The sequence below is a fragment of the Castor canadensis genome, chromosome 1 (assembly GCF_047511655.1).
Source record: "Castor canadensis chromosome 1, mCasCan1.hap1v2, whole genome shotgun sequence".
Classification (NCBI taxonomy): Eukaryota; Metazoa; Chordata; class Mammalia; order Rodentia; family Castoridae; genus Castor; species Castor canadensis.
The window spans coordinates 6,168,253-6,185,562 of NC_133386.1; the positions used below are offsets into that span (position 1 = coordinate 6,168,253).

The window sequence follows — 17,310 nt, forward strand, 5'->3', positions numbered from 1 at the left end:
TAGTTCTGAAGGTCTTGGATGAAAAAAACTCTGTGCACATTGACACCTTGGGCAGAGTTCAGTAATCTTCCTGAGCCCTAAGTTATTTTTTCTTTTTTTTCTTTGGGGAGAATCCAACCCAGGGCCTTGCCCATGCTAAGAAAGGTGCTCCACCACTGAGGTACCTCTCTAGTCCTTGTTTTTTGAGACAAGGTCTTGCTATGTAGCTCAGGCTAGCCTTGAACTCACTATGTGGCCAGGCTGGCCTTGAACTCACTATGTAGCTCAGGCTAGCCTTGAACTCACTGTGTGGCCAGGCTGGCCTTGGACTCACTATGTGGTCAGGCTAGCCTTGAACTCACTGTGTGGCCAGGCTGGCCTTGGACTCACTATGTGGCCAGGCTGGCCTTGGATTATCCTGCCTCTGCCTACCAAGTGCTAGGATGATAGGCAAACGCCCATGAGTAGCTTGGTCCGTTTTGCTGCTATAAATCTGAAATAATATTAAAGTGATATTCCATAAAGGAGTGCCAAATTAGCAACCTTCTTGGGGAGCTGTCATCTGTATTTCACTCTGTCTCAAAGTACCTTATTCCTAGACATAATGAATTCCAGATTTTCTTCCTTCTAGTTTCTTAAGCCTCTTTACCCCATTTTTGCCTATCCTGTTCCCTCTGCCCTTCCCTTCCTTTACTAACTTCCTAGGATAAAAAGCACCACAAACATGATGGCTAAAAACAACGTAAGTCTCTTATTTCATGGTGCCTGAGACTGGAGTCCCAAAATCAAGGTGATAGGCCAAGCTCTCTCTGAGGTGACCAGAGAGTTTCCTGTTCCAACTCTGGAGCTCCTCAGCACTTGCAGCACCACTGTCCCTTCCTCCCTTTCTTCTCGCCCACTCTTCATAAAGTTGTCAGGCACTGGTGTTGATTTGATTCACCTGAATCCAGAAGGATTAATTTCAGGACCCTTCATCGCATTTGTGATAATCAGGGCTCTGTTTGTAAGGTTACGTTCGTTCTAGGGTTCCGGGTGGACATACATTTGGAAAAGATGCTATTTAACACACTGCACTTCCTCCTTTTGCAAAAAAAGTAAGAGTGAATGGAAGCTAGAGCTGTCTTTCAGGATGGCCATTCAGTCTCCCTACCTTGCCTTTGTTGACTGGCTATGGTGGGTCCTCCTTCCCCCAGAAATTCCTTATAAGCAGACTCCTGTGTGGTCACTCCTTACAAGAGTGGAGGATCAAGATACCTCAGGGGCAAGTAAATGTATTACAGTAGTCCCTATTTTCTGCTGTTTTAGTTTCCTGACATCATCTATGACTCAAAAATAAATGGAAAGTTCCAGGATAATCTGTAAATTTAAATTGCTTATTCATCTGAGTAGCATGATGAACTCTTGTGCCATCCTGCTCCATCCTGAATCCTGAACCACCCCTGCGTCCAGCCTTCCCAAGTTGTGTATGCAGCCCTCCCATCACTCACTTAGTAGCTGTGCAGTTCAGTCCTATCTGTGGGTTCAGGCATCCCTGGGGGGGTATCTTTGAACATATCTTCCGTGGATAAGGTGCATATGTGGGTACTGCATCAGTAAATGTATGGCCTGACATGTCCTGAGGAAAATTCTTAGTTTTTGTTAGAGAAGAATCCAGAACACACTTTGGGGCATTGCCCCCAGGCCTCCTCCCAATGGACTTCTGTAAATTTCTTCAATTGATGTATCACAAGGGAAGACTGAATGAGCTTCTGCTGTGACTTTCTTTTTTATACATGCCTTGAGAACATTTACAGTATAAAAATGGGGAAAAAAAGTAAAGATAACATGAGAGGTGTATTGTGGATAAATTCAGTTAGGCAAATTTAGACTAATGTTCTTTTTAACAGCAGTATTTGGAGTAAAGTTTCAAAGCTGAAAGTCTCCAGCCATGGCCCACACAGCCTGCCTTTCTCATTTACTTATAGTGGACCTTGTGGCTCTGTTCTGCATTACATTTGAATGTGAAGTTGTGGCTCACAGGGACCTACTCCAGATTTCCCCCAAATCTTGATACATTGTTTCCCCTGAATACCTGACTACAGGGAACAATTAGCACCAACAACTGCAAAGAACTCAACACCATTCATCCTTGCCTGAGATCAGATGCCAGAGTCTAGGAATTTGTCCTGAATCCCAAGGATTCCTTTCTGGAAGGTGAGCAGGCAGGCCTCTTAAGCTCAAGTGTGAGAGAGGAGAGCAGTTCCATGTTTGATTTATCCAGAGGAAAAGAATTGTTGCACATGACATAACAAATCCAGATTATGAAAGAGGAGCTGACATAAGTAACAATGTGTTGTATTTATATCTGAAATTTAGACCTAAGGCTAGATTAGGAATCTACAGCAAAAGAGTGAAACTGTTCATCTCTGTTCCAGTTGTTTAAAGTTACAAATATGAATGCCTGCCTGTGATAGTTTCTTGCTTACCATTGAAGAACCTGACTAAATCTTGCCTCTTTCCCACAGACCCTAAGTTCCCTGTAGTGACTGAAGCTCCACCCTCCTGTGTGCATTAATGCCAATTAGAAAAGGGCTTGAAGCTAGCAGTCCTTTCTCCCCTTGTCTCCCACTCTCTCTTCCACCTTCCATCATGGGATGATGGGTGCGAAGACCCTGGCTATATACTGACCTTGGACTCCCCAGTCTCCAGAACTACAAAAATTAACTTTCTTTTCTTTACATAATTCCCAGTCATATACATTCTGTTACAGCAATTCAAAGTGGACTAAGACACCCTGCTTATTTTTCTCACCTCTTGTTAAAATTTATACATGTCTCTTCTCTTCTAGCTCTATATTATGTGTTTATATCCACTGCTTTTACTTCTAAGGGAGTTCTTCAACAAATCACTATTTCCCTGGGTTTAGTTGTGTAGTGTCTGGATCTGCAGCAACCTGCCTGAGGCTCTCTTGGCCAGTTCTGGCTGTTGTAGCGAATGTCATAGACTGAGTATCATAGACTGAGTATCATAGACCGAGTATCATAACTGAGTATCATAACTGAGTATCACAGACTGAGTATCATAGACTGAGAGGCTTAAGCAACGTTAGTGCCCATGGGTCTCCAGGCTGGGAAGTACAGATCAAGGCCCTGTGGAGGTGATGTTTGGTGATGGTCTGCTTCTTGATTTGCATATAGCTATTTTCTTGTACACTCACATGACACACACAGAGAGAGAGAGGGACACAGAGAAAGAGAGAGAGAGTGACAGGGGTTCTTATGTTACTTCTTGTAAGGGCTGCACCCTCTTTGCCTAATCACCTCTGGAGGCCCCACTGCTAATACCATGCTGCCACTGGGGGTGCAAACGTTCAGTCCATGTGCAAAAGGCACTAGTGGCAGGAATGAGTCCTTTTTTGTGTATCACAGAGAGACCATGCAGTAGAAATAAGGCCAAAAGTGTGAGAGGAGTGGCTGGGGGCCCATTATCACTTTTAAGGACACTCCTAAATGACCTAAACTCCTCCCACAAGGCCCCTCCTCCTAAAGGTTCTACCACCTCCCAATGGGTCCATAGGCTGGGGACCAAGCCTTTAATCATGGGATTCTGGGGGTCACTCCAGATCCAAACTAAAGCAGGAAACAAAGGTGTTTTTATCCTCAGCATTTCTGTGTGGTGGTTGTGGTTTAGACATGGCCCCACTGCTACAAAGTGTTTTTTCCTCACATCATTAGTGAAATCTCTTTGGCAATAGTAAGGATTCTCCTTGAGTTTGGGGAAACAGAACACAAGAAGAGCAAGGAAAAGAGGAATTTGGATGAAACTTTGCCGATGCTGTATTTTCCCCTCAGGCTGAGTCACATGGGGGTAAAATGGCTCTAGGAGGAAGATGCAAGATAAAGTTGATTATTATTGTTCAAGATTCATCTCTTTTTGCCATGTATGTGTATAAGGAACATATGCTTGTTAACCAGGGTCCCAGTAACGTTATAAAGTACATGCAGTGGCTTGAAGAATTAATTTAATTCTGTTGAAAAACACGTATTTTTGTTTAGAATATTTATCATAACTGGTAATAAAATGACACTTACAGAAATGACAGTTGGAGAAGATTTATATACAGTTTACATTTTAAAACATAATTTTAATGTGGCTAGTGGGCATATGTTTGATTACTCAACATCCTTCATATTTACAAAAGTGCAAATGTGGACAAGCGAAATTCCAAAAGTCACCTGCCCAAACAGCACTACCCTCGTCTCCTCATGTATAAATCATTCACTGCTGAGCAGACGTGTGGCAAAATCAATGCATCATTTCCTTCCCCACCCAGCTGAGCTCTCTCTGTGCAGGTCCTAATGAGCAGCAAAAAGGTCTCAGGTCTGAGGTGGGAGATACGTGGGGTGACAAGGATCAGACCAGCACTGGCTAATTAGTGTGGGCCGAATGGACCTTTCCCGATAATTGTATCACCCTGCCTTTGGCAACTGGAGGAGAGGGGGCTTTCAGTATTTCTATGTAGCATAATATCTTTGATTATAATGAAAACCAGTCATGAGAAATAGGAAGTAATTCAAAACATAAATCACAAAGAATCCATTTTTAAGTCTCCTATTTTTTTAAATAAAGGAGAAGGTTGAAGGGATAGTTTTTGTTCCTGTCCAATTAATATAAATTGGCAGTTGGTGGTCGTTGAAAACTATGGAGGGGAACTGGAGTTCAAGGCTAAAAACCCAGTGGGGACAAGTCCTTTCATTGTTATTCTGACTTGCTGTGAACATCTCCCAACTCATGTTGTCATTGCACAGGTTAGTGCACTGGTAGCAGTAACTAAACAAAATACCTCTTAACCATTGCATTGAAAATCATCCATAAATGCTTTCCTAAATGACTACCACTTTATCTTTCTTTGACATATAAAACAAATTATTAAAAACTCTGATGGGCCTACAAAAATAGCTGCTAGAAGTTATTTTTAGAAGAAGCAACAAGGACTACATTTGCTAAATTTTTCAGCAGAGAAAAAAGAGGAATTTAAGTTGTCACAAAAAGTGTTCATTTAAAATTACCTAAGAAAGAACTCCTTAATGCCAAAATAATTTTTTTAATTAAAATCTGGCAATATCATTGACTATTAAATTAGGAAATCTTTTTATCTGATAATTCTTAGTTGGTTGTATTTCTTTCATGGAAAAAATTGTGTGCAACTAAAAATTCAAATAAAAATCAGAGATTGTCAGATTTTGTAATATGAGATATCCAAACAGGGAGTGAGTGTGATAGCCTTTCACTGAAAAGTTTGAAGCATTCTGTATGACATGGTAGAGTTTGACAGAACTAGAGGGAACTAAAAACGAATGCGTAACATTGAGGATACTGAAGTTAGCCTGACAGAAATTATGGACCACAGAAATGGTCTGCGAAGAACCTGGGTAACTCTCAGCTGAAGAGTCTGGCTGTAGAAGTGAACCTGTGGGGACCTCTGCTCCTACCAGGTACCTGAGGCAGGTGGAGAGAGTTCAGCATGGGATGCTTGGGAGAGTGACAGGTTGAAAGTAGGAACTTAGGCTGCAAACTGGCTCCTTTGTTTTCTGGTCATGTGTGTTATAGGACCTGGGCAAGCCACTAAAGTCACTGGAAGCATTCCCTCACCTCTGAAATGGCTGTGATGATCACTATGTGGTTTACAGGATCATGGAGTCATTCAGCAAATACAGAATGTGTGCTATTACATAGGTTCTATAGATTCAGTATTAGAAAGATGCAGTATCTTTTCTCAAAAATGGCATTGTCTGGTGACAGAGAGGAACACAAAGAAAATAGAGTGCACTGTGATGAGTGTTGTCTTCTCAGACTTTGGAGTCTAGGGGGAGCAGACTACAAATGGCCACCATCAGGGCTTGTTTCAGCCTTTCACCCTATTCTTTTCACCTCCTTGCTTCCTCCAAGTCCTCTATTACTGTCACTGTTCTCTCCTCTTTTTATAAAATAAGACCAAGCTAACTTTGCTTGTGCCTGATTGTCCCTATCCCAGGGGCTGACTTCTCTAGGTTTTCACATCCCGGGTGTTGGGCCCTTTTTCCTGTCAATCTTTTGTGACTGGGCTGGTTCCACTGCAGCTTCCAAACCTGCTTTTCACCACTGACCCCTCAGACTTGTCCCTTTTTGACTGCCCTGTCCACATCCCCAATGTTTGACAGCAGACTGGGAGAAGGCAGACAGATGGAGGAGTTACCAGCTTGGGTTTCCATCCCGGCTTCACACTGAGGAGAAGGGTGATACTGAGTCAGTTTTAACTTCTCCCTGGCCCACCTCCCCTTCTGGACAGTGAAACCAAGATAACAGTGGCCACAATAAGTAATGTGCAAATAATTTTACATGCGCCAGACATGGTTATCAATGGCTTCTCACACTGACTCACGGATGGACGTATAAGTACCTTAGACTGAGTAATTTATAATGAACAGGAATTTATTTCTGACAGTTTTGAACACTGAAAAATCTAAGATCAAGACTGTGGTCTGTAGTATGGGTCTTCTTGTTGCATTCTCACATGGCAGGAAAACAAAGGACAAAAGGGCAAAAAAAAAGAAGTGGGCACATAGGTGCCTTGTATCTCCATCATGAAGGATATCCTGCTCTTGAAGACCAGCTCTGATTGTCTAACCACGTCCCAAAGGTCCCTCTTCACAATGCCATCATGTCGGCAATTCACTTTCTTTTTCTTTTTATTGATGATTTAAAACATTGTACATTTAAAAAATTTATTTTTGAACTAGCATATACTAATAACATGAAGGGATTTCATTATGATAATTCCATACATGTTTACAGTATACTTGAACAAGTTCATACCTCCATTATATTTCCACTCATTTTCTACATTTGAATCTTAGGGGACACATTCAGACTACAGTGATGGCAGTAGCAGTTAGGAGCTATGGGAGTATTAAACAACTTAGTACATCTAAAATTAGTCTAGACAATGGTTAGACCTTGGGCATGCATGTATTTTACTGTTATTCTTAACAAAATCTTTGTATAAATACATGAAGCTTGTTAATGATGTGACTTTTTTTGAACTCTTGTAGAATCTCATAATGATCAGTTTAGTGATGGTCCATGCAAATCTCCAATAAGTAATTGGAAAACATCTTGATAACTTCTTAATCCCCAGAAATTTTTCTTATCAGAGTACATATTTTTCCAAGGCTTAAAACTTCAAGAACATTTTTGAAGAACACTGTCAGGTTTTTCAAATGTTGCTTACTTCCAGGGTTCTAATTGGATGGTCAGACTCTTTCTGAGATATCTTGACCCTGACTATGTGCCTTCAAAGGGACTTTCTTATACAGAAAGAAAAATGCAACTTTTTTTGCATATTATTGGCCATCTGGATGAGAGTCTGTCATTATTTGGCAAAAAAATTCTATGAATATTTTATTAATGCTGGATATCTGCCCACCAAAGGTACCATCAGAGAGAGCTCCAATACACTAACCCTTCAGTCCCCATTGGATGACCAGCTCTGCCAGACAGTGTAAGACCACATGCAGCTGGACAAACACCTACTTCTTTTGTCTATACAAACTAGTTGTGTCCTGCCTCACTTGTGGGATTAATCAGTTATGATATAAAGAAAAAACTTGTATTACATGTTTTCTCTTTGTCAGGCAATATTATGGTCATTGGGGAGCACAGATAAACATGGCATTACTTTTTCCCAAGTGGACTGAGCACCTCAATGCTGCACTCTCCTATCTTCCCATTGGAAATATCTACCTCTGGTATCTGAAGAATTTTTTTGCATAGCATGAAGACTAAACATCATTTGGGCCTTGGAGGGGCTACACAACTGAACTCTGTCCAATTTATTGTCCACGGGGCATGTTGTTAATGTGGCTTTGAGCTATGCTGGCAGGATACGGGAGCATACCATCTGGCAGAGGGACCTCTGCCGAGATCAACAACATTTTCTACGAGAAAGTCAAGGAATTAAGCAATTAAAGATCTTAGAGCCATTATGGAGGTAGAGAAATGTTCTATAAATATTATTACAACTATTGAAATCCATTTGGGGTCTCCCCATTCCCCTTCACAGTGCTACCCTGAGCAATAGGAAAATCTGGATTTGAGAGGAGAGGTTAACTCATCTTTTGGATTTCTTCCATATATGTCAAATTCTAGCTGCCTGTGAAACATGCTCAGGTCCCTTGTGTGTTCCACAAATGTAAGCATGTAGGGGATTTACTTTTGGTATCAATTTTTATATCATAGAAAGCTAGAGTATTATTAGGAGAAATGCCTCATATACAGCTGCTGCCTATTCTATCTTTGTTGTGTGTTTCCAAAAGGATTGTATGAGTGGAGCAACTACACACAATTCTGAGGCTTTAATAGTGTACAAGATGAGGGACCCAGTCAATTTAGTTTCAAAACCCATGTGTGATGATGGCACACACACCAATTACATACAGAGTTATTACTGTGAATCAGGGTCTGCATGCATTATATTTCCCTAAATCTTCAGAGCATTCTTTGAAGCTGATAATGTTTATGTCAATGATGGAAATGAAAGCTTAGGGAGGAAAAATAATTTGCCCCCAAATCACACAGCAGCTAATAAACTATATAGGTTTTGAGTCAACTTAACTTCTTCCGCATGCTCTTTCAAATACTGCTTTCAGATTGGGAGTGTGGCCTAGAAAGTGCAAGGCTGTGAGTTCAAACTCTAGTACCACCTAAATAAATAAATAAATCAAATATTGCTTTCTTCCATGTTCTGCTGGCAGCCCATGGAGCACCTTAAGCACTGAGCTCCTGACTATTTATATTCATTCACTCATTCATTTATTCATTCTTGTTTTCCTTAAGTCATTTACTGTCTCAATTCATATCTACCAGGTTCAAAGTACTGTGTGAGGTATTCTGGTGAATATACATGTAAGTATGACCCAGTTGATGCTTTCAAAAATTTCTAAATTAAGTTGGAAAATAAGACAAAGACATACAAATGCCCATACACACACAGACATACTCACACATCACATACTGCCCAAGCTCTAACCGTTATGATAAGAAGAGCATTGCAGTTAGATAGAAATTTTTGTGATTCAGGTGAGTGGGAAAAGTGTCAATTTTGGCTAGAGGATCACGTGAAATATATCAGTCCTGAACATGGAGAGTGGACTCTTACCTGAGTGAGTTCTTGAGTGTTTTAAGAAGAACTCGGTAAGGATAAGATGGTGGGTTGTGCCCAAGTGCTCATTCCTACTCTTTTGCTCCTCAGCATCTGACCCCATCCTTATCACCTACCCTTGAGCTGCTCAAATCCTGGTGCCCTTGTGTTTAGAAGGATTCTGGCTAGCAGTTTTGTGGTTCCTGCCCGATTATCAAGACCAGCGATAGTGTGTCTCCTGGTCCACTTGGAATTGACAAGAGGGTGCTATCCATATTCATTGATGAAGAGCAACCACAGAATCTCAGGACCATATGTCACATGTTTTTAGGCCAGTTAGGTTTGTGGACCAGGCTGTCTTCAGCTGAAAGAGTCTTCTTTATGCCGCAGCTAGAGCTGCCCTTGCCCACTATGTGATTGGGTTCAGGGCTGCACCATGTGTGCAGTTTTGCTGCCTAGGATGAAGAGGTAGAAGTTTCATGGATGCTCCTCTGTAGGACCTTAGCAGAAGGACAAAAGTGACTTTAGGCCCTGGTTCAATCACATCCACTAATGTCTCATTGGCCAAGGCCAGTCATATGGCTGCACATAAAACCAAGGGGAGGATGAAGGGAGCGTGATGCATGCTTATTAATGTACCAGAGTGAGTGTTTATGAGAATAATCTACCACTTATACAATGAAGGATGCGTAAAGAACATAAAAGTCATCTGATAGAGATCCAGAAAGGAGAAAGGTGAAAAATAGTAAGATACTAGATTCCATGTAGCAGGCAATAGCAAGGCACTTCAGAAAGGTTATGCAGCACACCCCTAACAGTCTTGTATATAAACACACTGGAGTAGGCAGAAACCAGACATAAAGGAAGCAATTACTAAGTCATTGTTATAATGAGGGCCTAAAATGGAGAGACACTGGGGATGTAAGGGAGGTACAGACGTGAAAGGTATTTGTGAAACCTAATTAGTCACCCTTGGAACTTTGCTGAATGCTACAGGGCAGTAAGGAAGAACCAAGGCAGTGACTGAAGCCCATAAGAAAACAAAAGAGGCTCTTGAAGGTTTTAGGTAGTAGGGGAAGCCCTAACTCCTGGGTGCTGGGTGGGTTGGCGGTGCTTTGACAGAAACAGGGGAGTTAAGTAGGGGAGGACTTCTGAGTATGAGCCATTCTGGGGAGACACTGGGAGCTGTGAGGAATTGGATGTACAGCAAGCCTGTCAGTGTGATAGGCCCAGGATATGAGGGTGGAGAAGAGTTTGGAATGGGATTTAAGAACCAAGGACTTTTGGTGACTTTCTGATTAGAGGAGGCAGATACTAAGCAAAGCTGCAAAGGGGAGAAGATGCAGCTGAGTGATGGTGGTCACCACTCTTGGAGGACTTTGATAGTGACAACAGCAAGATTGCTTAGGAAGGCATGGCAGGGGGTGAGGGTGGGGTGAGGGGACTTATTGCTGTCATCAGTATCATTGTGTTCTGTAGAGGTTTTCTTTGAATATTTCCAAGATGACAGTTAATGGAAAGAGGTAATTTGAATGTAGAAATCTGGGGTGGGGATTAATAGAGAGATCTAGATCCCAGCTTCCAAAGGGTAGCAGGAGATGCTAACCTTTTCTATCTAGTTGTTTTCTTATTTATTTAATTTTTATTTTATTCATATGTGCATACAATGTTTGGGTCATTTCTCCCTCCTTCCTCCACCACCTCCCTCTTCCCCCCTACCCCATCACTACCTGGCAGAAACTATTCTGCCCTTATCTCTAATTTTGTTGAAGAGAAAGTATAAGCAATAATAGGAAGGACCAAGGATTTTTGCCAGTTGAGATAAGGATAGCTGTACAGGGAGTTGACTCGCATTGATTTCCTGTGCGTGTGTGTTACCTTCTAAGTTAATTCTTCTTGAACTAACCTTTTCTCTAGTTCCTGGTCCCCCTCTCCTATTGGCCTCAGTTGCCCCAAAGTATCTGTTTTAGTTTCTCTGCATTGAGGGCAACAAATGAAATCTAGTTTCTTAGGTGTCTTACCTATCCTCATACCTCCCTTGTGTGCTCTCACTTCATCATGTGATCAAAGTCTAATCCCCTTGTTGTGTTTGCCCTTGATCTAATGTCCACATATGAGGTAGAACATATGATTTTTGGTCTTTTGGGTCAGGCTAACCTCACTCAGAATGATGATCTCCAGTTCCATCCATTTACCAGTGAATGATAACATTTCGTTCTTCTTCATGGCTGCATGAAATTCCATTGTGTATAAATACCACATTTTCTTGATCCATTCGTTAGTAGTGGGCATCTTGGCTGTTTCCATAACTTGGCTATTGTGAATAGTGCTGCAATAAGCATGGGTGTGCAGGTGCCTCTGGAGTAACCTGTGTCACAGTCTTTTGGGTATATCCCCAAGAGTGGTATTGCTGGATCATATGGTAGATCAATGTTTAGCTTTTTAAGTAGCCTCCAAATTTTTTTCCAGAATGGTTGTACTAGTTTACATTCCCACCAACAGTGTAAGAGGGTTCCTTTTTCCCCACATCCTCGCCAACACCTGTTGGTGGTGGTGTTGCTAATGATGGCTATTCTAACAGGGGTGAGGTGGAATCTTAGTGTGGTTTTAATTTGCATTTCCTTTATTGCTAGAGATGGTGAGCATTTTTTCATGTGCTTTTTGGCCATTTGAATTTCTCTTCTTTTGAGAAAGTTCTGTTTAGTTCACTTGCCCATTTCTTTATTGGTTCATTAGTTTTGGAAGAATTTAGTTTTTTTCTTTTCTCTGAACCAGAACTTGATTTAGGACGGCCTGCTTTGCATGCTAGCAAATATCTGACTTTTAATTTTTATTCTAAATTTAGCGACTCCTGTTCATACACATCAAGATAGAGATGCAGCACATTTTTTAAATGCTTGCTGTTTAATCATGAGATTGGCGGGATAGGTGAATGCACTCAGGGATGGGATAAATGCACTCTTTGCTCACTTCCCTGTTGGTGAAGCACTATGCTTGCTAGTGACAGCAGAGGGGGTGTGTGCAGGCTACTGCAGAGACAGTTACTTTAAATTCGATACAGAAATGTACTGTAATTGATAATAACTAACTTGCTGTGCTTTGATAACACAGAAATGACTGCCAGTGTTTAAATTAGATAATTATAAGGACATAGCACTTCAGTGGTAAATCAGTTTTCAAAGGAAATAATTTGTGTTATGCTTATGGATGCGGTATAATATTTTTTTCCTACTGGATTTCATATCCCTTTGAATATTGCTGTAGTTTTCTGTTGCCCTGTTCCACTTACCACCAAATCTCCATTTCTGGCCCCAGTTCAGTGTCGCTTGTCTAACATGTGCTGTGTTGTAAGTTCTATGGCCCTCCAGGCAAGGTAGGTATGTCCAAGTCTATCAATTACACATATCACTTTCCTTTCAATTCTACTACCACATGTAGAAATTGTACATAAGCAGAGTTTAAAATATTTCACACCTTATAGAATGAGTTGGCATTTAATGCTTGCCATCCCCTTGTGTGTTTCTCCCTTGCTCTCACACAGAACTGTGATCTGGAACAGCAAAGCATTGTTCACATTGTACAGAGACCATGGAGAAAAGGTCAGGAAACAAATGCGACTGTAGAGGACAATGCCCGAAGCACCTTGGGAGGCTCTGAGAGGGAGCCCAAGAGCCTGACGCGGGTGGACCTCAGCAGCTGTGTCCTGCCAGCGGACTCCATGGGGCTCGCTGTGATTCTGGACACAGACGGCAGGAATGATTCACCAGTAGCTGGAAAGCCAGGTAAATTACAGTGACTCTGTCTACAGATGCTGAAGCATTTTCTTTGTTCTGTGAAGTCTCCATGGAGAGTGCCCTCACTGTGTACACCCGGTTCATGCTAAGTTTTGGATTCAAGTCTCTAAGTCCCTGCAGAGACTTAACCAGAAGGAGAATGCTTGCATGTAAATTTTGAGAACACATGTCATTGTCATGACAGGTATAATGAAGCAAATTTCATGGTAGCAGTGGACAGCAGGGATGGGTCAGGGTCGGTAATTTTTTTTCTTCTTTGAGGAGCTGGAGGTGGAGGGGACATGTGTTAAGTTGTGCTGGGGTTTGAATATATGATTAAGGTTTGCATTTGTCCTATTTCTTATTTTCTTAAAATGTATGTTGCTTGACTATGTTTCTTATGATACAGAGAAACTAACAAGTAGAAGTAGGGCTTTGGAGGTAAGTTTAGCCACATGCAGGTTCATCCACACATCACACCAGTGTAAGTCCTGATGGGAAGGGAGTCTTACTTCTCTCTGTGCTGCAGTCTATTTCAGATGCTGTTCCTCAGGAAAAGTACCGACTCAGTGCATTTATACTGTAATAATAAAATACTCAGACTAGTAGTTAATAAAGAACAGAAACGTATTCCTCACAGTTTTAGAAGCTGAGAAGCAAGATCATGGTGTTGGCAGGTTGGGAGTCCGGTGAGGGCTTGGTTTCTGCTTATAAGATGGTACGTCGTTGGTACCACAGATGTACCAACAAAGACTACCTTCTCACATGGCAGAAGGGGCACAAAGACAAAAGGATCAAATGCTGTGTCCAATATTTCTCAAAATAATGAGCTCGAAACAATGCTTATACTGAAGAGATATGTTTTGGGGTGACATATTCTGATCTTCTACATACTCGAAGTGGAGTATTTCCTTATTTGCCTTATAATGGTGAATTGAGTTCATTTTTATAAGATATTAATCCCATTCATGAGTGCCAAGCCCTATGACTTAATCCCTCCTAAAGGTGATTAGTATTATTTTAATGCTATCATATTAGCAATTAAATTTTAACGTGAATGTTGGAGAGGACATAAACATTGGTGCCATTGCACATGGTCACCCTTTGTTATTTTAACAGTATTATTGTATTTTCCTGAGTCTTGCATCCTCTCATCTAAACAGTCTAAGATAAGGATTAAGTCTAAGTCTAAGTTGAAGTCTAAGATAATGATTAATTTTGACTGTGTACAAAAATCACCAAATAACTGACTTACAGGGTATAAGATTATTTTATCCCCTCGCAATCGTCAAGACATAGACAGTCCTGGCTAGTATGACCTTCTAGTGTCAGAGAGCCCTGGGACCAGCAAAGCCAAAGACTAAAATAGTAAGAAATACCTCCTGCTAAAATTACTAAATAAAATGTAACATATTTTTAAAATCATAGATGAGCTTGCAGAAAAAGAAGGAAAATTTCCAGGGACAAATGAAAAAGTGAAAACTCACCTAAGTCACAGCTATCTTTAAATAGAAAAATTGACAAACCCAGAAAAATAGATAAGCCCATAGTGACCTCTGGATACCTCTTTGTTTTTTTGTCTTTAGTTGAAGATATTATTTGAACTGATTATTTGAACTTGGTGTAGTTGTGGAGGGAAAAAAGCCTATGCTTCACATGTACTGGTACCTAGAGGTTTGGAAAAAATATCCAAGAAATAGGGGGAAAATGTAAGAAATGGAGACAAATGAAATAAAACTTAAAACCTTGCAAAATGAATGTTGTCCAGAATGAGAAGCCAATATGAATAAAGGACCAAGTCTGATTGCTACCTCTGATGTTTAAGGTACAGCATGTTTAAGATCATTCTGGGGATCATATTGATATGATATGGCATTGAGGCATCCAGAGAGAAAGCAGGTCTTACTGTGATGCAACAGTATAAATAAAAAAAGACAACAATATTCTACCTTTAGTGTGTAGGATATGCCATTCCAAAGTATGCCTCTTTGGCATGAGGGTTATTTTGAACTGTTTGAGAAATAGTGGACACAGGGAAAGAGAGTAAACATTACCCTTCTGTTAGGGAAGTTTCTCTCCTATAGAGGAGCTCTCCTTTAGTGATAAGAGTTCTCTCTCTCTCTCCCCCTCACCCCTCCTTTCTTTCTCTCTCTGATAGAGGAAGACTGAATCACTCACTAGAGACTCTCATCAAGGAAGAAGGCCCCAACTTAAGTTATAATGTAACAAACCTTACTCTTGTTTCCTGTATTTTTCTTAGTTACCTCCCCATAAGTTCTCTGGTAAGCTTTCTCTCTTTTGCCTTTAGTTGATAATATTTGAGTCTGAATTCTCAGCTATGTCTGCTGGTATTTCCCATATATACATAAGATATGTATACTAATAATGCTGTTCTTTTCTCTTATTAATCTCTTGGTATAGCGGTCCTAGCTAAGAACTATGAAGGGTAGAGGAAAAAGTACTTTTTTTCCCTACAAATGGAAATTAAAATGTATAATAAGCTGAAGGGTTAAATATCTCCAAATCTGAGGGGGGAAAAAACCCTGAGACAGAATGTGAAATAAATGATGTTTTATGTTAATGAAAGTTTAAAAGGAAAACATCTGAAACCTAAAATAGAAAACAGACATCACAGGGAAAACATAATAGCTATTGAAAGAAAATTAAAAACCTCAATGGGTGGTTAAAATAGGAAATTGAGTAAAGCCAAAGAGAATCAGTGAACTGGATGATAGACTTGCAGGTACTGCCCAGATTGTGACAGACAAAAAGAGTTTAGCAAAGTAGGAGTTTAGAATGAGAGATACCACCATGTATTCCTGTTCTCACAGGAATTTCATGGGGAAGAGATAATTTTCGAAAAGAATGACTGAACATTTTCCATAATTCTCTGATTCAAGAATACATGGTCCCAAACAAGATAAATTAAAAATCATACAATTGAGCTTGATCAAGGTAAATAAAAATAAACTCATCTCATAAAGGAAGCAAAACACTAAGATAAGGAGCTCTTAAAATCAAATGAAGAAGAGGTTAGTTCTATTGGAACAATAATTTAGGTGGCTCCCAAGAGAAATAAAAGAAAAATGGTAGCGGAGTAATGTCAAACTGCTGAGGACAGAACCTTTTAACTTAGAATTCTATATTCAACAAAATTTTTGCTCAAGAATAAGGGGAAATATGCTTTTAGACAAGCATTGAGATTATTTCACTCAATTTGAAACCACTGATTAAGTATTTACTACAGGAAAGAATAAGCTTGAACCCAAGATGAAGAAAAGGAATTGAAGGATAATGCTCAGAAAATAAAAATGCAACTATGAATCAGTCTAAATGAGTATTGATGTAAAAATAATGTTGATTACTTTGATGGGTGCAAAAACAAGGTGGAACAAAAGCAGTAGATAAAATATCATTTAGGAGAAAAACTATAAAAGGAAATTAATGTGGTACTGAGCACAAGTTCTGACTGGTGATCAGAAAATGAATAAGATAACATTATAGCATTACATCCTACCCTGATGAGCCAAATATAACATTCTGATAGTATGATGTGTTGGTTAAGATAAAGGACAATAAGTATTCTTATACATGGTGCTGTACATTTCAGTGGATTCAGCCAATATAGAGAGCAGTAATTAGGAGCACATTGCAACATCTATATACATAATCATGACAGTACTGTTTTATATTATGAAAAAAGGAGCAACACAGCTGTCCATAAGCAGGGGAATGGATAGTCTGCATTTTATTCTTATAACAAGTTAGAGTAAATCTGTCATTCCATAGTTAAAACAAATGATGTGGACCTATATGTATCAATATTAATAAATCTACAGATCACAGTGTTAAGATTTTTTTAAAGGCTGTGATTTGCAAAGGAAAGCATAGTGAGATATGGTTAATGCAAAATTTTAAACATCAAGCCCAAAACAATTGTATACACTGTTCATGGATAGGATGACCATGTAATATCTTTTGTCCAGGTAGGATATGGTTGAAAGTTAAATGTGGCAATAAAGTATGATAATATTATGTTTTCACACACCTTTGAGATATGTATTTATTGACCAACTCACTTTATTATGTTAGTATATCTATAAACTAGATCTTTAGTATGGTTTTCAAAAATTCTTTCTTAAAACAAAAAATTATTCACATTATTTAGAGCAAAATTAAATCTTTGTATTCGTTATCTCAACAGTAATAATATTCACAGAATATGTTATATGCACAGAATATGATCCTCTGTATACAGATTAACATACTTTACTCAGTTTCCTTGTGTATCATTCTACTATCTTGCTTGGATATTTATCTCAGAAGTTTAAAATGCAGCTTTATTTTATTTTATCATCAGTTTGCCCTTAGTCTGGTCTAGAAATTTATTTTATGATTAAT

General features: G+C 39.8%; 1 protein-coding gene across 8 annotated transcripts in view; it reads left to right on the plus strand.

Moving 5' to 3' along the window:
• The window catches only part of Prkn (parkin RBR E3 ubiquitin protein ligase), a 1,269,303-nt gene that overhangs the window by 385,427 nt on the left and 866,566 nt on the right, over positions 1-17,310 (plus strand). For all 8 annotated transcript variants that reach the window (XM_074070800.1, XM_074070813.1, XM_074070825.1 and 5 more), the window contains exon 3: positions 12,678-12,918. In XM_074070800.1, the coding sequence (XP_073926901.1) occupies positions 12,678-12,918 (241 nt within the window). The remainder of the gene's footprint in view (positions 1-12,677; positions 12,919-17,310) is intronic.